This window comes from Bos indicus, chromosome 15 (assembly GCF_029378745.1).
Source record: "Bos indicus isolate NIAB-ARS_2022 breed Sahiwal x Tharparkar chromosome 15, NIAB-ARS_B.indTharparkar_mat_pri_1.0, whole genome shotgun sequence".
Classification (NCBI taxonomy): Eukaryota; Metazoa; Chordata; class Mammalia; order Artiodactyla; family Bovidae; genus Bos; species Bos indicus.
Window position 1 is genome coordinate 57,200,581 of NC_091774.1, and position 23,305 is coordinate 57,223,885.

Genomic DNA, 23,305 nt, shown 5'->3' on the forward strand with positions numbered 1-23,305 from the left:
TGGAGTGGATTGCCATGCATGTACTCACAGTTTCAGGGACCTAATTTCCTCATCTTTTTTAATCTAACCATTCTTTAATAGTCCATGGATCTAATAATCTACCTTCTTTGCTGTGAAGTCTTTTTTGTGCACCATGGTTAGAAAGAAAAAAAAAAAAAAAACACAAAAAAACAAACCTACACAGCTATGTGGTCTGATTCCTTTACTGATTTATTATCTCCATGTCAGCTTGGCCCTCAACATTGCTTAGCATGTCTCATTCAGTTTCAACAGTAGCCATTACAAATATTCACTTTTTAAAAATACGACTCAATACAATCTCAGGTAAACAATATTTTGTTCAATGTATGCTTTCCCCAAATAGACTATAAGCTTCACAAAATCAGGGATAATGTTCATGATTATATATTTATTGTCTTTTGAATGTCTGACACATAATAAACTTTCTATAAATATTTGGTGAACAGATGAAAAAAACCTGCTGGCCAGAAAACTATATTTAGTCATAGGAAATGAACATTGAGACCAAGAATACATAACTTTAACTGCTTCCCTTCAAATAGTTTTCTATATGTATGTAGCCCTCTAGACAGTGCTTGGCTTCCACTCCTCCATAATTCTTTATCTATGAAAGTAACTGAATCTGTAATTAAACCTTATAAAAGAAACTCCAGGCCTTGCTGCCCTCAGGGTTAATTTTTCAAATATTTAAGGAAGAAATATTTCAACTTTAAAAAACTCTTCCAAAGAATAAAGAGGGAATTTTCTCTAACTTGTTTCTTGAAGCCAAAAAAAAAAAAAAAAAAAACCCACTGATATTCACACTCAACAAGGACATTATAGGAAACAAAAATGACAGTCCAAACTCTTTTATACATGGATCTATGCAGATATTAAAATCTTAAATAACTTATTAGCAAACCAAATACATCACAATACAAACTTTAATAGACAAATGAGACTCACCTGAATCACATGTAATTCTGTGATTTTATTCAACATCAAGCTTTACTAATGATTTAAGGCAATTATAAGGTACAGATAAAACAGTTTCCCTTGGAGATCTGTCAAAAGTAGCTATTCATAAAAAGGTCTTTCCTATAATATGATATATTCTGGTCTGGGACTCAAACTGTGAGGTGTGTTTTGAGTAAAGTATGTGGAAACATTTCTTCACAGAAGGAATCTTTTGGGTTATGGTGCATCATTTTTTAAAAAAATATATTTTGTTAACTATACAACTTCAGCCAGCCATGCCTCCCACCTTACAAATCTATAAATTCCAGGTAAGTTTATTTATTGTAAGCAACCTAGATACACCTATTTAGATCCTCCTAGAAATTTCCATAGATAAGGACTCTCCATTATCTTTTGGCCAATAAATATCTTTAGTATGTTTATTAGGAGGTTGGGTTATTAGTTATATATAGATTTTTTTAAAATAAAGAGTTTTAATTGAGGTCATTCATTATTCTCTGAGCACATTTAAGTAGAAGGGAATACACTATAGGCCTGATTGCTAACCCTTTCCTTCCAGGTTTACTCTTTCCCACTGAAATTCCAAGCCCTAAAGAAACTCCCTTGCCAAGAAGACTTAAAGACCAAGGGCTTAAAGGTCCACACAAATTAGTCATCTTCCAAAGGTATTCCAACTTCTCTAACAACCAGCTCCACTACTTCTCATTGGCTACGCATTTGTAACTGGAATTAGATCACAGAATACCTGAAGAGATGATGGCTTTGTTAAATATATATCCTGTATATATCCTGTATATATGTATCCTTTGTTAAATATATATATATATCCTGTAGAATATGTGTCAGAATTGATTCTGAGGATGCTTGCCAAGGAAAAAACAATGTAATATTAAGGATGCTAGACAAGGAGAAAATAAAGTAATATTAAACCAGGCTGAATTTATTGATACATGTGCACTTACCAGAGATTCTAAAGTCAATGTATCAGCATCCAGGTATTATGCATCTCAGAGTGGTTCTGTTTGTGTATCTGAAACCTTGGCTCAATAGTTCAGTTCAGTTCAGTCACTCAGTCATGTCCAACTCTTTGTTACCCAATGAACTGCAGCACACCAGGCCTCCCTGTCCATCACCAACTTCCAGAGTTTACCCAAACTCATGTCCATTGAGTCAGTGATGCCATTCAACCATCTCATCCCTTGTCGTCCCCTTCTCCTCCTGCCCTCAATCTTTCCCAGCATCAGGGTCTTTTCAAATGAGTCAGCTTTTCACATCAGGTGGCCAGAGTATTGGAATTTCAGCTCAATAGTAGCCCATGCTTTATAAAATTGGGGCACCAGCAATTTCTTAGTGTAATATGGAAGAAAGAATCCAATGATTTATTGAGAAAAGTTTACTGGAATGCGGAGCTAAGCCACTCTATATCATGCTCTGTGGGAGGTCTCAGAGGACACTGAAAAGCTCATTGGTGAGGAAAGTGCCAGCATCCTTGAAAAGCACTGTAGTGGCCATCCTTTATGCCTGGATAAAGGTGAGAAGTGCTGCCATTGAAACTGGTTCCCTGAGTTCAAAGACAATGATGAGATTCTGCTAGGAAGAGGCCAAGTAGCAGCACTCACTGCCAGAGGCAACGTAAGCATGGTTTCTATAATAGACACAAGCCTGGAATAGTGATTAGAATGGTTTAATCCATAGGTTATCTTGGTAGTGACTAACTGCTCATGGTGTCCCAACTCCAAAACCCACAGGATCTCAGTAAGGCCTATTATGTTCACTCTTCAATTTCCTGTTTCTCTGTATGATCTTGTGATTTAGATTTCCATTCATTCTAACCCTTAAATTTGTATTTTCAGCTCATCCTTTCCTTTTGAGTAAAAGGAAATTTAAGGAGACCACTCAGAGTTTGACATGTTCCTGGATTTGAGGAAATACAAGGAATGGTATCAAAGCCATACCTGAAAGCCTATAAATAGCAAGGGGCTATGCTAGAGATGCTCAAGCCCATGGCAGAACAAAATGAGGGAGGCAGTGTTGGAAATGAGATGCATGTCTTCAGATGTTGGGTCAGTGATACGTGCTTCCTCCGACCAGATATGGATCCTCTGTTACTGCTAGTAAAATTTTATTTTTAAATTTATTTATTAAAAAAATTTATTAGAATATAGTTGCTTTACAATGTTGTATTAGTTTCTATTGTACAGCAAAGGGAATCAGCTGTATGTATACACATATTCCCACTTTTTTGGATTTCCTTCCCATTTAGGTTACAACAGGGTCTGACTCTTTGTGACCCCATGGACTGTAGTCTGGCAGGCTCTTCTGTCCATGGGGATTCTTCAGGCAAGAATATTGGAGTGGGTTTCCATGCCCTCCTCCAGGGGCTCTTCTTGACCTAGAAATTGAACCTGCATCTCCTGTGTCTCCTTCATTGCAGAATTCTTTTCCACTGAGCCATCAGGAAAGCTCGGTCTACTACAATAAACTAAAATTCTTAATGACTGAAATAAGAAAGTTCTGTGACTATGAAGGACTGGGAAAATAATGGAGTTTGCCCAGGATTTTATGGGAATGGGAAGAACAGAATCACAGAATGAGTTTAACATGGAGTAGTGAGAAAAAAAAATGGAGAAGGAAATGGCAACCCACTCCAGTTTTCTTGACTGGAGAATCCCAGGTACGGGGGAGCCTGGTGGGCTGCCGTCTATGGGGTCACACAGAGTTGGACACAACTGAAGCGACTTAGTAGTAGCAGTAGCAGCAGTGAGAAAAAATAAAGTTTGGGTTCAGCTTGGTCAGTAAGCCAGTTCCACCTGTTAGACACTGAATGATTTCAGTTGAAACAGTGTAAGCAGGTCTCTTGTTTCTAAGGGAGACAAAGAAAGGGAAGCTCTGTATTTAACACTTAGTGCCAAGAGGCACATTCAGTCCTTGTCTCAGGTCTCCTATGAAGATTCAGATGTCCTACCTTATGATACCAGTGCAGGTATAGTTCATTTTTTTCCCAACACAGCAAAAATCCAAGTACCTGAAAAGAAACAAAGAAAGAGAAAAAACCCAAGATGCTACACAAAATTGAACTCAAAATTCCTTTCACAGTCTGGCATTACATTCACTCTTTGCTACACCTTCCCTTTTCATCATCTAAGAGTTTGCCATGCTGTTCCTCTGCCTAAAAAGCTCTCCCTTCCCATGCATGGACCCATCAGACACAGTTCACATGTTACTTCCTAGCTGTAACTTTCACCAGCAATCCAGAGAGAATTTATTATCTTCTCTGGGATTTTATAACAATCAGTACATTTATATCCTTCCTGAGTTTCTACCAATATTCTTTTCCGTGTGATGGAGCTTATTCCTGGTGTTAGGTAGAGACACTAGTAAGAGAACAGAGGTCATGGGCCAGCCCTTCCAAGGGTCATTTAAAAGTTCTTTTTTGGGACTTTATTTGTGGCTCAGTGGTTAAGAATCTGCCTTGTGATGCAAGGGTTTGATCTCTGGCTGGGGAACTAAGATCTCACATGCAGAGGAGCAACTTAGCCCATACGCCACAACTACAGAGTTCATACACATCAGTGAAAGACCTTGAACTATGCAACCAAGAACCAAAGACAGCCAAATAAATAAATAGTTTTTTTTTTTTTTTAAGCTCTTCTTTGAGGAACTAGTGCCATTGTCACAACTGTTACCCACTGCTGTTAACATTGGTATTAGTCAATAAACCTTAATTAGGTTTGAATCTAATTAATTCAAACCTTAATTAGGTTTGAATCTATGTAATTACCAAGTCAGTGTGAAGACACAGACTGAAAACTGGAGTCGTCCAATTCTTAGGTTATTAAGGAGAGTTTGAATGCATAAGGCACTCACCTTTTTATAAAAATAATTTTATGGATATGATTTTATTTGTACTTTGGTGGTGGTTTAGTTGTTAAGTTGCACACAACTCTTGTGACCCCATGGACTATAGCCACCAGTATCCTCTATCCATGGGATGTTCCAAGCAAGAATACTGAAGTGGGTTGCCATTTACTTCTCCAGGGGATATTTCTAACCCAGGGATCAAATTTGGGTCTCCGGCATTGCAGGCTGATTCTTTACTGACTGAGTCACCGGCCATTTATTTGTACATTACCAAGCCCTATAAAATATCATTAAATATTATGATAATTCTCATTAGAACCAAGACATTGAGGCTTAGAAGAGTTATGTGACTTGGTCAAGGTTACAAAATAACTTAAAGCAGAAATAGAATCTAGGTCTCCTCTGTTGTTGCCACTATATCCAAAAACAGGTAGGGTAGAGGAGAAGCCTATTAAAAAACACATGGCTTATTGGACAGTGGAAGTCCATCTTGGTTTTATTTTGATCATGTATGAGAGTAGTATAATTCAATGGCCAGATGCTTGCCCAAAATACATCATTCATCTGCATTTTTCTCATTAAATAGAAAAATTTCTAACTAATTTCTATCTACAGACACCCTTCACACAATGACTTTCAAAATGATAATCTTAATTAGAATCTGATTTATATCAAGTATCTTAGTCTACTTTTCAGGCCTTACAAAATCTAGCACAAGTCTATTGTTTTAACCATATTCCCCATTTTTATTCACTATCCCCTACATGCTAACAGTACTGATTCTTCTCTCTTATCTAGTCACACTCCATATATCTCTGTCTTACTGACTTTGTCATGATGTTGCCATGGTCTGGACTTTCTTCTGCACTCCCATAAACATGTGTCTAAATCCAACATCCTTTCAAGATCCCACTCCTCTGCCACCTCCTCCAAGGAGTTTCACTTAATCCTCTTGACTGAAAGTTGCCTCTTCCTTCTCAGAACCCAGGCTTAACTTTATTTAGGCCTTCTAATGACAATTATAATGCTCTGTCTGTGTTGGTTATTTTTGTCTAGGACTTACTTCCCTACTAGATTCTAAACTCATTGAATTAAGGACTATTGTAACTTTATTTCTCATACCTCTGTCTTTGAAGTGCCCTGAATAAAAACAGAAACTGCATGTCTTTGATCTCTGTAACCTCAGTACTTATGGCTCATACAATAATCAATATATTTTGCTGAAAGAAAAGTTAATGCAAATGTCAACTGATTTGGGAGTTGGGTTTTTTAGTATCAGATAAGAAATCAGTGGGGACAAGAAATTATGAAATCAGAGAAAGATATATATATGTCCAATGTGTAAGTGGGTACCGAAAAACTCCAGTAACCTAAACGTTAGTCTCCCATAAATGTTCCACTTCTACAGATTCCGCTACTGCTTGCCCTCAGTTTCTCATACTACATGACGCTGCTATGTCTGGTGTGAATTTCTCACACTACAGATATTACTATGTCAGGAAACAGGCAGGGTCTCTACTGTGTAAAGATACTTGCTAAAATAAATGTACTTTGCACCTGGACTAGGGGACTAGCACTTGCACAGTATAACAGGTGTAACACACTAGATAATTTGTAAGGCCCAGAAAGACTGATTCTCAGGAGATGCGCTATGAAATGAATAGTTAAATGTGTAAAAGTACTGCCATGTGAAGGTGTGAGCATCTAAAATGACAATACTGAGTGAACCAGAAAGTAAGCCATGAAACAGAGGAAGAGAAAAAGGATGTCCTGCCTCCTTTTCAAAGGGTCAAAGAAGAAAGACATACCTTCTAACAGCACAAGCCTTTCCCCCTGCAATCTATCCCTCCTCCCTAATATTCAAGGGGCTGATGTAAACCCAAACTATGCTAAGAGTGATCTGAGGGCTCCCAGCACCAACTGGGAACCATACCACAGATAAGAGCACCTCATGAGGCTACTCAAGAAGCGGGTGGGAGAAATAGGAAACATTACTCACCACCAGCATTGTTGTGTAGGCAGCCAGGATCCCAATGACACTCAGCAAGACAAGGGACCAAAAGAACCAAATTCTTGCACCTAGGAAAACAACCCTGCAAAAATATGTTTCAATTCCTAAAATACATAAATTAGTAGCATCTGTGTCAAGGATAAGGGATAGGACTGGACTAGATGAGGTATAAGAAAACAGGGGCTGAAAAGAAAAGCAATTTGGGAATAGATACCCTTTGGGGATATTTATTTGAGAAGTTTTAACTTTGTTCTACAGACAATTATGTACTTTAACAGGGTTCTGTATGAGTTGCATGGCTTTTAAAAGCTATTTAAGATACTATTAGAATTAGAATACTATTTAGAATACTCAAAAACTTTGTACTCAGTAAAAAAAATATGGAAATTCTGGAATGTCAAAAGAGGAAAAGTCATCTGTAAGTTCACTGCTTTCACATAGCTAATACTTTCCATTTCGGCAGATTTTTTATCCATATAAATATATGTTTTCTTACATAACAGCAAGCCACTATATTAATGTCTATATTCTGTGTAAGAGCTCTGGATCCTTTAAAAACATCTCTGGTCTCTTTTGTGTCTAAAGTAGTTTATGAGACAAAACTGCTAATAAATTGATTTCTTAAACAAAGTTATAATTGTACAAGCCTCTTAGATAGCATCACCCATCAGAGGGGCAGACAGAAGAAACAAGAAGAACTACAATTCTGCAGCCTTTGGAATAGAAACCACAATCACAAAACAACAAGAAAAAATTGAGACAGCAGAGGATTATGTGCCAGATGAAGAACAAGATAAAACTCCAGAAAAACAACTAAGTGAAGTGGAGAGAGGCAAGGATTAAAAGAGTTAAGAATACTGACAGTGCAGGTGATCCAGGATACAGAAAAAGAATGGAGGCAAGGATTGAAAAGATGTAAGAACTGTTTAATAAAGACCAAGAAGAAAAGAACACACACACATAGATGAACAATAGCTGAAATGAAAAAACCAGTAGAAAGAATCAATAGCAAAATAAGTGAGGCAAAAGAATGGATAAGTGATCTGGAAGACACAGTGGTGGAAATCACTGTTGTGGAACAGAAGAGAAAAGAATGAAAAGAAATGAAGACAGTCTAAGAGACCTCTGAGACAACATTAAATGCATCAACATTCACATGATAGGGGTCCCAGAAGGAGGAGACAGAAAGGACTTGAAAAATTATTTGAAGAGATAATAGTTGAAAACTTCCCTAACATGGGAAAGGAAACAGTCACTAAAGTCCAGGAAATGCAGAAACCCAGGCAGGATAAACCCAAGGATAAGCATGACAAGACACATAGTAATCAAATTCACAAAAATTAAAGACAAAGAAAAAATATCAAAAACAACAAGGCAAAAGCAACCAATTACATACAAGGGAATCCCCAGAATGTTACTAGTTGACTGCTCAGCAGAAACTCTGCAGGCCAGAAGGGAATGGCACAATAAATTCAAAGTGATGAAAAGGAAGAACCTACAAACAAGAATACTCTACACAGCAAGGCTCTCATTCAGAATCGATGGAGAAATCAAAAGTTTTATAGTCAAGCAAAAGCTAAGAGAATTCAGCACCACTAGACAACCTTATACATATACAGACAACTGTATCAAAACCTCATGGAAACAGCACAACCAAAAACTAACTAGATGTGTGCATGTGTACACACACACACACACACACACACAAAAGGAATCCAAACACAACACTATAAACTTAGTCATCAAACCATAAGAAAATAGAACAAAAGAGGAAGGAAAGAAAAAAGACCTAGAAAAACAAATCCAAAACAATTAAGAAAATGGCAGTAGAAGCATACATATCAATAATTAAATATAAATGTATTAAGTGCTCCAATCAAAAGACATACACTAGCTGAATGGATACATAAAAGACCCATATACATGCTGTCTATGAGAAACCCGCTTCATATCTAGGAACACATTCAGACTGAAAGTGAGGGGATAGAAAAAATATTCCATGAAAATGGAAATCTAAAGAAAATTGGAGTAGCAATACTCACATTAGGCAAAATAGATTTTAACATAAAGACTGTTACAACGGACAAAGAAGAACACTACATAGTGATCAAGGGATCAATCCAAGATGAAGCTCTTATAACAACTGTAATTATATATGCACCCAACATAGGAGCATGCCAATATATAAGACAAATATTAATGGCCACAAACGGGCAAATCGATGGTAACACAATAATTGTGGAGGATGTTAACACCTCAGTTATATCAATGGACAGATCATCCAGACAGATGATCAATAAGCAAACACAAGCCTTATGTAACATATTAGACCAGATACACTTAGTTGATATTTATAAAGTGTGTGCTGTTGTATTCAAGTCTTTGTGAGCCCATGGACTGCAATCCACTAGGCTCCTCTGTCCATGGAATTTTCCAGGCAAGAATACTGGAGTGAGTTGCCATTTCCTACTCCAGGGGATCTTCCTACCCAGGGATTGAACCTATGTCTCTTGCTTTGGCAGGCAGATTCTTTACCACTGTGCCACCTGAGAAGCTGATATTTATAAAGCATTCCATCCAGAAGCAGCAGAACACAAATTCTTCTCAAATACACATGGAACATTCTCCATGACTGACCACATGCTGGGCCACAAAGCAAGACCTGGTAAACTTAAGAAAACTGAAATCATATAAAGCATCCTTTCCAAGCACAACTCCATGAGATGAAAAGTAAACTACATGAAAAAAGTATAAAAAATAAAAACACTTAGAGGCTAAACAGTATACTACTAAACAACCAATGGAGCACTGAAGAAATTAAAGAAGTAAAAAAAAAAAAGAAAATCTAGAGACAAATGACAATGAAAACATAACGACCCGGAACCTATGAGATGCAGCAAAACCTATTCTACCAGGAAAGTGTATATCAATACAATCTTACCTCAGGAAACAAGAGAAATCACAAATAAACAACCTAACCTTGTACAAAAAATAACTAAAGAGCAAGAAAACCTGAAATTAGTAAAAGTAAAGAAATCATAAAGAACAGAATAGAAATAAATGAAATAGAAACAACAACAACAACAACAAAAAAACAATAGCAAAGATCAATGAAACTAGAAGCTGGTTCCTTGAAAAGATAAACGAAATTATAAACATTTGGCTAGACTCATCAAGAAAAATGGGAGAGGACTCAAATCATTCACATTAGAAATGAAAAATAAGAGGTTACAACAGACACCACAGGAATACACAGGATCATAAGAGACTACTATGAGCAATTATAAGTCCCCCAAATGGACAACTTGGAAGAAATGGACAAATTCTTAGAAAGGTACAACCTTCCAAGACTGAAACAGGAAGAGATAGAAAATATGAACAGACCAGTCATATGTACTGACATGGAAAGTATGATCAAAGGTCTTTCAAGAAAAAAAGTCTAGGACCAAATGGCTTCATGGGCAAATTCCATCAAAGGTTTAGAGAAGAGTTAACATCTATCCTCATGAAACTATTCCAAAGAAATTTCAGAAGCAAGAATACTCCCAAACTTATTCTATGAGGCCACCAACACCCTGGTAAAAAAAAACCAGACAAAGATACCACAGAAAAGAAAATTATAGGTCAATAACTGTGATGAATATAGATGCAAAAATCCTCAACAATATTCTATCAAACTGAAACCAACAACAGATTAAAAGGATCATACATCATTATCAAGTGGCATTTATCCCAGGGATGCAAGGATTCTTCAATATATACAAATCAATCAGTGTGATACACCACATCAACAAGTTAAAGAAAAAAAACCATAAGATCATCTCAATAGATGCAGAAAAGCTTTTGAAAAAAATTCAGTAGCTATATATGATAAAAACTCTCCAGGAAGTGGGCATAGGTGGAATATACCTCAATATAATAAAGGCTATGTATGACAAACCCACAGTTAACATCATATTCAGCAATGAAAAGGTGAAAGCATTTCCTCTAAGATCAGGAACAAGACAAGAATGTCCACTCTCACCAGTTTTAGTCAACATAATTTTGAAAGTTTAGCCATGGCATTCAGAGAAGATAAAGAAATAATTCAACCTGAAAAAGAAGAAGTAAAACTGTTACTGCATATGACAAGATACTATAAGTAGAATATCCTAAAGATGCTACCACAAAGCTACTAGAGATCATTAATGAATTTGGTACAGTTTCAGGATACAAAATTAACTCTATTACATTCCTATGCATTAACAACAAAAAATCAGAAAGAGAAATTTAAGAAACAAATCCATTTACCATCACATCAAGAAGAATAAAATATGTAAGAATAAATAAATCTACCTAAGGAGGCAAAAGACCTGAACTCTGAAAACCATAAGTCACTGATGAAAGAAATTGAAGATGGAAAGATGTACCATGTTCTTGGATGGGCAGAATCAATATTGTCAAAATGAGTATACCATCCAAGGCAATCTATAGATTCAATACAGTCCATATGAAAACACGAATGCCATTTTTCACAGAACTAGAACAACAACAACAAAAAATTAAAACATGTATGGAAACACAAAAGACCCTGAGTAACCAAACCAAACATTGGAAAGAAAAATGGAGCTGGAGGAATCAGGCTCCCTGACTTCATACTGTATCACAAAGTTACAGTAATCAAAATAGTACTGGCACAAAGTATGGTACTGTCACATAGACAGAAATATAGATCAATAGAACAGGATGGAAAAAACAGAAGTAAACTCACATGTGCTAAGTCATGTCTGACTCTTTTTGTGACCCTATAGACTGTAGACAGCCAGGTACCTCTGTCCATGGGATCCTCCAGGCAAGAATACTGGATTGGGTTGCTGTGTCCTCCTCCACAGGATCTTCCCAATCCAGGGACTGAACCTACGTCTCTTAGGTCTCCTGCATTGACGGACAAGTTCTTTACCACTATTACCACCTGGGAAACCCAAAACTCAAAACACCTATGACCAACTGATGTATGAAGAAATAGGCAAGAATACACAAAGCAGAAAATACAGTCTCCTTGATAAATGGTTCTGGGAAAACTGGACAGCTACTTGTAAAAGGATTAAATTAGAACATTCTTTAACATCATACACAAAAATAAAATAACAATGGGTTAAAACTCTAAATGTAAGAATAGTGAAAGTGAAAGTTAAGTCACTCAGTTGTGTCCGACTCTTTGTGACCCCATGGACTGTAGCCCACCAGGCTCCTCAGTCCATGGAATTTTCCAGGCAAGAGTACTGGAGTGGGTTGCCATTTCCTTCTCCAGGGGATCTTCCCAACCCAGGGATCGAACCCAGGTTTCCCGCACTGCAGGCAGACGCTTTACCGTCTGAGCCACCAGGGAAGCCCCAAACATAAGAATAGATATTATAAAATTCTTAGAGGAAAACATAGGAAGAGCACTCTTTCACGTAAATTGCAGCAATACCTTTTTGATACATCTCCTAGAGTAACGGGAAAAAATAAATAAATGGGACCTACTTAAACTCAAAAGCATCTGCATAACAAAGGAAACTATTAACAAAATGAAAAGACAACACACGGAAAGGGAGAAAATATTTGTAAATTATGTGACTGACAAGGGATTAATCTCCAAAATATACAAACAACTCATGTATCTCAACTGCAAACAAGCAATGGAATATAAAAAATTGGGCAGAAGACCTAAATAGACATTTCTCCAAAGAAAACACAGAGATGGCCAAGAAGCACATGAAAAGATGTTCAACACTGCTATTTATTAGAGAAATGAAAGTTAAAATTACAATGAGGTATCACCTCATGCCAACCAGAATGGCCCTTATAAAAAAGTCTACTATTTACAATAGCCAAGACAAGAAAACAATCTTAGTGTCCACTGATGACTTAATAAAAATGTGGTATATACATACAGGAGAGTATTATTCAACTATATAAAAAATGAAAAATGCCATTTATGACAATAAGGATGGACCCTGACAGCATTATGCTAAGTAAAATCAGTCAGAGAAAGAAATAAATACCATATGACTTCATTCATACATGAAAAATGAAAACCAACCAACCAAACTCATAGACACAGAGAACAGATTGGTGATTATCAGAGAGAGGTGAGAGGTGGACAAATGGGTGAAAATGGATAAAAAGGTGTAAACTTCTAGTTATAGAATAAACATGTCCTGGGGATGAAATGCATATAGCATGGTGATTATAGTTAATAATACAGTATTGTATATTTGGAAGTTGTTAAGAGAATATTTCTTAAAAATTCTCATCACACACAAAAATTGAAACTATGTGTGATGTAGAATTTTAACCAGACTTACTGCAGTGATCATTCCACAATATATAGAAATAGCAAATCATTATGCTATAATATATACCTAAAAGAAATGTAATATTGTGTTTCAACTACATCTCAATATAAAGTTCTCTAAAACTAGGTAAAATTTTATAAAGAAGTGAAACATTTCTTATTTCCAATATTGTGGAGAACTTTAGAATTGATGAATAAATAAAGAATGCATATAAATGAGAAAACTAAATCCCACAAGATAAAGGAAGAAAACCAAAAAGAAAATAAATTACTAAAGAAATCAGTTTCAATACCTGGTAAATAATTAAATTAAATAAAAATAAATTTCTTCTATAAATTAATAAAAATGATTCAAAATTAGAATAGTCAATGCTGTCAATGGAAGTTTAAAATAGAAAGCCAAAACCTTTATTTTGAATGGAAACTACTACCTTTTGAGAAATACTTTAGTAATAGGAATAATGAATTTTACTAGTGTTTTATTCTTCTTGACTGAATAATGCCACTTGTGGGAATCTCCTGTAAGACTCTAAGTCAGAACACAAAGATTTCTCTACACTCATATTCTAGAAAAACTAATAATGCTTAACAATAAAAAATAAGTAAGTGCACTACCTCCTTACCAGTTGGCTCAGTGGGTAAAGAATCTGCCTGCAATGCAGGAGATGCAAGAGACATGGGTTGGGAAGTTCCCCTGGAGAATTTCTTCCTCCAGGGGACTTCAGTATTCTTGCCTGGAGAATCCCTTGGACAGAGGAGCCTGGTGGGCCATAGTCCATGGGGTCGCCTAGAGTTGGACACAACTGAAGCGAGTGAGCACGGAAGTGCACTACAGTATCTTCATGTCATGAAAGACTCTAAAACCATTTAAAGTGATTTTCATTGAGTTTTAATAATTTGTCAAAATGTGTACAACTATTTTAAATGGGGGAAAAAAGAAAAATTACATATATGGTACAAGCATAATATAAAAATAAGCATAGGAAAAAAGACTGAGAAGTACACCAAGTGATTGCCACTGAAGAATAAGATAATATTTTCTACTTTTCTGCATTTCTTAATATTTAAAACAACATATTTTACTTATATAAAGAAAAAAGTAAACTGTATTACATTTTTAAAGCCTCATACTAAAAGATACCACTTTTGCCCTCAAATACCAAGTAATGGTACCATATATCAGTCAGGCCAGAGAAACTGGAAGAGCTAGGAATAGTTCAGAGCAGGAATCTGGCTAGAAAAGATGATGAGATGGGACACTGTTTCTGTCTCCAGAGTCTTAGAAAGCCCAGTAAAGAAAGAAGGAAGAAACAGAGGCTGGAGGTGAGGCAGAGACATCAGGGTTCATGGACAGAGATCATGAAGACCAACCAGTGTAGGTATCAGTAACCCAGACAGAGAAGCTGAGGACCAAGGTATCAGGGAATCATCTGAATAGAAGGACTGGGGGCACGGGAAGCACAGAGAAAGTGTCTCACTGAGCAGATTTGGTCTAAGTGTGAGAGGGAGCATAGGTGGAAGGGAAGTATAGTAGCTGAGGGTGCTGAGCAACCATACCCCTCCCCAGAGTTGTGCCTCCCATCCACTAGCTGTAGAACACCCATTTTTTCCCCACTTTTCCTCTTATGTCACCAGATCTTTTCAGCCTGAAGTAGCATCCATGTGGCTATTAGACCAAAGAACCCTTGCTGCTGCTAAGCCGCTTCAGTCGTGTCCGACTCTGCGCGACCCCATAGACAGCAGCCCACCAGGCTCTGCCATCCCTGGGATTTTTCAGGCAAGAACACTGGAGTGGGTTGCCATTTCCTTCTCCAATGCATGAAAGTGAAAAGTGAAAGTGAAGTCACTCAGTCGTGTCAGACTCTTTGCGACCCCACGGACTACAGCCTACCAGGTTCTTCCGTCCATGGGATTTTCCAGGCAAGAGTACTGGAGTGGGTTGCCATTGCCTTACTCAAATAAAAAATTAAAAAAAGTGAAACTCACCAGTCAAAGCCATTGTATTCATTTGAAGTCTCCACCCATGTAAACAGCAAAATTGTAGACAAGAAAAATGACATAATCAGCCATGGGTAAAATATTCGCTCTCTCTGGGAAGAGAAAGAAGGAAGTCTCACTTAGCTCCATTTATCCATTGTATCTCAGCAACATCTGCTTATACTCCCCAGAGGTCTACATAGTTACACTGCAGCATTACACTCCCCAGGCTGGAGAGAACACTGTATTCTTTTACCCCTATGGAATTTTGTAAAAGCCTATTTATAACATTACCCTGAACTGGAATCATTTTTGTATAGATTTGTATCTGATGTTATCTGTTTCTTTTTTGAGTAAAAGGAACTTCTGTTACCCTTCTATATATCACCAATGTGGAGATCCAACCAGTCCATTCTGAAGGAGATCAGCCCTGGGATTTCTTTGGAAGGAATGATGCTAAAGCTGAAACTCCAGTACTTTGGCCACCTCATGCGAAGAGTTGACTCATTGGAAAAGACTCTGATGCTGGAAGGGATTGGGGGCAGGAGGAGAAGGGGACGACAGAGGATGAGATGGCTGGATGGCATCACTGACTCGATGGACGTGAGTCTGGGTGAACTCCGGGAGTTGGTGATGGACAGGGAGGCCTGGCGTGCTGCGATTCATGGGGTCGCAAAGAGTCGGACACGACTGAGCGACTGATCTGATCTGATCTTATCACAGTGTCTCAACAACCATCTGTTGAATTTATCCATCTCTTCAAGTATCAAATGTTTGTTCATTAGTTGAGTAACATATTCATTCACAAATTCACTTAGTCATTTATCTACCCACGTTTTTGGGAAGGGAGGAATTTAGGGAATAAACAAGCTCCTTTTTTTTTTTTTCAGTATCCATTTTATATGAATACAATGTTAGGGACTTCACAATTTTCATTTGCTTTATTACTCAATATAGTCATATAAGTTAGGTATTGTTAACCTCATTTTGCAGAACTAAAGCTCAGAGAGGTAAGGTAATTGACTCAAGGTCACATAGCTAAGCGGTGGCAGGGGCACTATCCAGATATGTGAGCTCAAAGTCAAGATGGAGAGTATTTTTATGGAGAAGGTGAACAAACTGATTCTTGAAGACTACCCCAATAACTGAAACCGTATCAAATTCAGCCAAGCCAGAGTTGTCAAGCCCTGGGAACATTACTGTACCATATGAAAGAGAAATTTTGCCTCCTTGGGATACTGCATCCAAACTATTAAAAATGTATAGAGTCTCTGCCTTATATAAATTATGTGGCTATTGTGAAGACTAAGGGTAAGAAATAAAATGGGAAACAGAAAGAATACCCCAAAAAGGTGAGAGACACTACGAGCATTAAGGCACTTAACCACTGCTTCCAGCATGTAGGAAGATGAAGAGAGCATGTTTTGATTCAGGTTTATATGCACTCTCTACATAAAACCTGTGTGACCTTTTAAAAACATGTATCAGATAAAGACTCCCCTGCTTACAACTCTCCCAGAACTTCCTACTATATCAGAATAATCATTCAAACTGCCTGCCATGGCCCTAAGGTCCTACATGATTAAGCCTTGCCCACTCCTGACCTCGTCCCACTCTACAAACTAATGTCATTACTGAACTCCATTCATGATGGTTTTTTTTTGTTTGTTTCTAAAACATGACCAAATCTGTTCCCATTTCAAGAGATTTGCATTTCCTGGTTCCTCAGGCTGAGATATTTTTGCCCCCAGACATACACATGGCTGGTCCCAAGGTCTTCACTTGAGACTGCTCATGTGACATTGTTTCAAAGTAGTCTTCTCTAACCGTGTTTCCATCTACCTAACACATTTTCCTATGCATTGTCTTCAAAGCTCTTATCTCCAGCTGAAACCACCTTTCTTCATTACTGTTTACTACCTAACTCATCCCTGTGACACGCAGGAGAGCCAGAGGCCTTAGTGGTCTTATTCACTATGGCACACATTCAATAAATGATGGATAAATCCATTTCCTTATTTTGATTTTCACTGTTGCCATTCATTTGAAAATGTTAAAAGCCTCCACACTGTTCCAGGAAAAAGTTCAGTTTAGTTTGACATAAAGTTACTACACAATCTGGTTAAAATATTCTCCAACCAGATCACTTACCATTTATCACCTAATATGTGTAAATTCAACAATGGAAGTTCATTTTTTACTGAACACACTACTGTTCTCCTTGGTGTCTTAAAATCTTTAGGGACTCTTATCTCCCTACGTGGCAGAAATAAAATTCTTAAAACCACAGTCTGTCCCGCCTCTGTGTCTAACTTCATTTCCCGTCACTTCTCCATCCATATCCTCTTCTCTACCAAAAATACACTTTATTCTAAGTGCTTTGACTCCTCCTCTGATATCACTTCTTTTGCCACCTTCTTTTCTTTACCTATCCAATTCTGATCACCTTTCACCTTATAAATAGCTATTTTTGACGCATTACACATGATGCATGACTGTCTGCATAGGCAGACACACACAGACACACACACAATTATAGCACTTCTTTCAAGGCCCACGTCCCCCATATCTAAGAAAATATGGCCCATCTCCTTCCCATCGCTCTGTACCAAAGAACAGCAGCAGAGTGGACGTCTGGGTTTTTTCTTCTGTTGGGCTTCCCACTTGCAGCTGTAGCAGCCATTAAGGAAAGTCATATAGCATTCATAGTTGAAGTGGCGTTTAATCCATGAATTATTTTCTCTTCTTCCTGTCTCCTCATTCCCAACCTCAGTCCTGTTAATGTCATCCATGCTTCACCCTTTTGCTGGAATGGTAAATAAAATAGTCAGGATCCAGAAGCTCCCTCAAATGTCTCCTACCCCACAATTCTACAGAAAAGTCTCCCACATTGCAGGCAGATTCTTTAACAGCTGAGCCACAAGGGAAGCCCAAGAATACTGGAGTGGTGAGAGTTGGACTGTGAAGAAAGCTGAGCACCGAAGAATTCATGCTTTTGAACTGTGGTGTTGGAGAAGACTCTTGAGAGTCCCTTGGACTGCAAGGAGATCCAACCAGTCCATTCTGAAGGAGATCAGCCCTGGGATTTCTTTGGAAGGAATGATGCTAAAGCTGAAACTCCAGTACTTTGGCCACTTTATGTGAAGAATTGACTCATTGGAAAAGACTCTGATGCTGGGAGGGAGTGGGGGCAGGAGGAGAAGGGGACGACAGAGGATGAGATGGCTGGATGGCATCACTGACTTGATGGATGTGATTTTGAGTGAACACCAGGAGTTGGTGATGGACAGGGAGGCCTGGCGTGCTGCGATTCATGGGGTCACAAAGAGTCGGACACGACTGAGCGACTGAACTGAACTGAACTGAACTGAGCCTATCCCTTCTCCAGGGGATCTTCCTGACCCAGGAATAGAACCAGGATCTCCTGCATTGCAGGAGGATTCTTTACCAACTGAGCTATCAGGGAAGCCCCAACAATGGATAGATCTTTCAAAAGTTTATAATCTAGGGAGATGCACTGGATTTGGTGTAGAAGAGTAGAGCTTCACCCTCTCTTTCTCATGAATTAGCTTAGTATTTATTGAAAATGTTACATTATTCAATGTTTAATTTTCTTATCTCTAAAATGGTACCATATTCTCTGCCCTAGCCAACTAACAGATGCTGAAAATATCAAATTAGAATAGATATGAATGTGTTTTTAAAACTGTGGTATGCTCGTGAAGTAGCTTGAGAATTTAGAGGCATGGGTTAAGTATATGAAAAAATACAATTCTTGACTAATGAGTTAGACATACAAATGGCTTCCCCTTGCCATTCTCACCTCACATATGGCATTTTTAAGAGTTAGCCTCAATCAAAAATGATGGAATATTCAGAACAGCAGTTGCTAAAATTAGACAAGTTTATTTTCGCTTTTACCAACAAAAATTTGCCCCTAAAAATGTATAAATAAATTATGTGGCATGCTACTTCCCAATGTCGTTAGAACCCAGACATCTTCCAGTTTGTTCTTCCATTACAGTGCATGGCTCCTTCTCAGGGTACAAAATGGATGTTCAAGCTATATCTATCACTCCAAATTCCAACTATCAGGAAGGAAGAAGGAACAAAGAAGGGTGCTCCGCCTTATTTTAAGGACATTTAAAGAAACTGTATGAGACATTTTACTAACAGGGGTTTTCTTACTAGTAAAAAAGGGAAAATAGATATTGAAAGATATCTAGCTGTCACTCCTGCATTTCCTCATACCTCTGTGATAGAATAAAGTTCTCAGACAAAGGAACTTCTAGAGAATGTGTGGAATTAGGGGAGTAAAAGAAAAAATTAAATCAAACGACAAAAATTCTTAAAGACTTGATCCCAGACAATAGTCTTTGCCACTGGAAATTTTGTTGTGCTTTTTTTTTTTTTTTGTGAAAGACAATCTAATGTTGTAGTTAAGAACACGAAGTCTGGACTTCCAATTTAAGATGGCTGAGTAGAAAGATGTGCAATCATATCCTCTTGTGAAAGCTCCAAAATTGCAACTAGCTGTTGAACAACCATGGACAGGAGGATGCTGGAACCCACCAAAAAAAAAAAAAAAAAGATACCCCATGTCCAAAGACAAAGAAGAAGCTTCAGTGAAGTGGTAGGAGGGGTGCAATCATGATAAAATAAAATCCTATATCTGCCAGGTGGGTGACCCATAAACTGGAGAACAATAATACCAAAGAGCTTTATTGTTGTGAAGGTTCCAAACCCCATGTCAGGCTTCCTAGCCTGGGGATCCAACAAAGGGACTGGGAATACCTAGGGAATCTGGCCTTGAAGTGAGTGGGATTTAATTATAGGACTACCACAGGACTGTGGGAAACAGAGACTCCAATCATGGATTGCACAACAAAATCTTCCATAGGAGACTGAACCAAAACTACCTAATAGTGTTGGAGAGCCTCCTGTGGGGGCATGGGTTGGCAAGAGCTCACCAGAGGGATGGGGGCACTAGTAGCAGCAGGATGGGAAGGTCCGCCTCAGTGTAAACCCTCTTGGAGTTCACTATTAACCCTACCATAGAGCCCATAGATCCTAGGGCTAGGTTTCCTCAGGACAAACAACTACCAGGGAGGGAGTGTAACCCCAGCCTCAGCAGATAATTGGATTACGGCTTTTCTGAGCAAGGCTCTGCCCACCAGAGCAAGACCCAGTTTTTCCCATTGCCAGTCCCTCCCATCAGTCTTACACAAGTGACTTAGTCTCATCCATCAGAGAGTAGATAGAAGAAACAAGAAGGGCAGTCCTGTAGCAGCTAAAACAAAAACCATATTACAGAAAGTTAATCATGATGAAAAAGCAGAAAGTTATGTTCCAGATGAAGGGGCAAGACAAAACCCCTAAATTAAGTGGAAATAGGCAAGCTTCCAGAAAAAGAATCCAGAATTATGATAGTGAAGATAATCCAGGATCTTGGAAAAATAATGGAGAAGATGCAAGAAATGTGTTTACCAAAGACCTACAAAAACTAAAGAACAAACAAACAGAGATGAATAATAGACTAGAATAGGAATCAATAGTAGAATAACTGAGGCAGAAAAATGGATAAATGACCTGGATGACAGAATGGTGGAAATCATTGCCATAGAGCAGAATATAGAAAAAATAATGAAAAGACATGAAGACAGCCTAAGAGACCTCTGGGGTAACATTAAATGCATAAACATTCATATTCTAGGGGTCCCAGAAGGAGGAGAGAGAGAGAGATAGAAAGGACCTGAGAAAATATCCGAAGAGGTAATAGCTAAAAACTTCCCTAACATGGGAAAAGAAATAGTCAACCAAGTTCAGGAAGCACAGAGAGTCCTAGGCAGGATAAACCCAAGTAGCAATACATCAAGACACACAGTAATCTGACAAAAATTAAAGACAGATAAAATATTAAAAGCAACAAGGGAAAAATAACAAATACAAGGGAACTCCCATCAGACTATCAGTTGATTTCTCAACAGAAACTCTACAAGCCAGAAGGGAATGACATAATATATTTAAAGTGATGAAAGGGAAGAACCTACAACCAAGGATATTCTACCCAGCAAGACTCTCATTCAGATTTGATGGAGAAATCAAAAGCTTTCCAGACAAGCAAAAGCTAAGAGAATTCAGCACCATCAAACTGGCTTTACAACAAATGCTAAAGGAACTTCTCAAGGCAGGAAACACAAGAGAAGGAAAAGACGTACGGAAAATAAACTCAAAACAATTAATAAAATGGTAGTAGGATCATGAAAGTGAAAGTGAAGTTTCTCAATCGTGTCCAACTTTTTGTGATCCCATGGACTGTAGCCCCCCAGTCTCCTCTGTCCATGGGATTTTGCAGGCAAGAATACTGGAGTGGGTTGCCACGTATCAATAATTGCCTGAAATGTAAATGGATTAAAGTCATCAACCAAAAGATATAGACTGGCTGGATGGATGAAAACACATGCATATATGCACTTCCACTAACCACATCACTCTGCTTGACCCCCTAAATTGTATGTAATTATTTTATACTGTTAAGTTAGTCGTGCTCCTATTATGGATTACAATTGTAATTATCTTTTATTTTTCATCTGGCTATTGATTGTGGAAAATGATAAACATCTTTTACTATTGTGATTATGTAACTTTTAGTAACAATAACACTGTATCATGATTGGTCAACAGAAAAATAATAGAACTCTATATCTCTAAATAATAGAACTCTAAATCCTCTATTGCAGGATTTACTAGAAAAACCTGCAATCACTTTTTAAAATCCAGATGCATATCAGAATTATCTTAAGTTTTGAAAAACAAAAATACCCATGACTGCTTTTTTTGTTTCCTTCAGAGCTCCAGATATTTTTCTAATAAGCAGTTATGTTTAAAAACAACTGGATTACATGATGACCTTTTACTTTTATCTAGTTTGTTTTGCCTTTTTCTATTTCATATCCAATGCTCCCATTTCATTTAGTTTATGTTTACCAATTTCTCCATCTAGTCTTTTTTAATGTTCTTTCTCAAGCCTTTATCAAGCATAGTGGAAAACCTTTTGTATATATGCATTTAAATATGTCTTATGTATTTTAGAAAACCTACGAATTTTTGTCTAGCTAAAGAATTTATGACTTTTTAAAGTTTTTTTTTTAATTTTATTTTTTATTGAAGGACAATTGCTTTACAGAATTTCATTGTTTTCTGTCAAACCTCAGTATGAATCAGCCATAGGTATACATATGTCCCCTCCCTTTCCAACTTCTCTCCCATCTCCCTTCCCATTCTACCCCTCTAGGTTGACACAGAACCTGTGTTTGAGTTTCCTGAGCCATGCAGCAAATTCCTTTTCACTATCTTTTTACATATGGTAATGTAAGTTTTCATGTTACTCTTTTCATACATCTTACCCTCTCCTCCCCTCTCCCCACGTCCATAAGTCTATTCTCTGTCTGTTTCTATATTGCTGCCCTGTAAATAAATTCATCAGTATCATTTTTATATATTCCATATATACATGTTAGAATACAATATTTATCTTTCTCTTCTGACTTACTCCACACATTCACTCTGTATAATAGGTTCTAGGTTCATCCACCTCATTAGAACTCACTCAAATGCATTCCTTTTTATGGCTGAGTAATATGTATATTACTCATACACATTGTGTATATGTACCACAATTTCTTTATCCATTCATCTGTCGATAGACATCTAGGTTACTTCCATGTTCTAGCTTTGCAAATAGTGTTGCAACGAACAATGGGATACATGTGTTTTTTCTGTTTTGGTTTCCTCAGGGTATATGCCTAGAAGTGGGATTGCTGGGTAATATGGTGGTTTTAATCATAGATTTTTAAAGGAATCTCCATACCATCTTCCATGGTGGCTGTATCAATATACATTCCCACCAACAGTACAAGAGTGTTCCCTTTCCTCCACACCTTCCCCAGCGTTTATTGTTTGTAGACTTTTTGATGATGGCCATTCTGACTGGTGTGAGGTGATATCTCATTGTAGTTTTGAATTGCATTTCTCTAATAATGAGTGATGTTGAGCATCTTTTCATGTGTTTGTTAGCCATCTGTGTCTTCTTTGGAGAAATTTCTGTTTAGGTATTTTTCCCACTTTTTGATTGGGTTGTTTGTTTCTCTGGTATTGAG

General features: G+C 37.6%; 1 protein-coding gene across 4 annotated transcripts in view; it reads right to left on the reverse strand.

Annotated features, from left to right (window-relative positions):
- Positions 1-23,305, reverse strand: part of LOC109569039 (glycerophosphodiester phosphodiesterase domain-containing protein 4-like) — a 153,551-nt gene that overhangs the window by 94,332 nt on the left and 35,914 nt on the right. For all 4 annotated transcript variants that reach the window (XM_070803967.1, XM_070803965.1, XM_070803964.1 and 1 more), the window contains 4 exons: positions 17,756-17,952; positions 15,156-15,259; positions 6,839-6,932; positions 3,944-4,003 (listed from right to left, as the gene is read on the reverse strand). In XM_070803967.1, coding sequence (XP_070660068.1) covers positions 3,944-4,003; positions 6,839-6,932; positions 15,156-15,259; positions 17,756-17,938 — 441 coding nt within the window. In that variant the 5' untranslated portion in view covers positions 17,939-17,952. The remainder of the gene's footprint in view (positions 1-3,943; positions 4,004-6,838; positions 6,933-15,155; positions 15,260-17,755; positions 17,953-23,305) is intronic.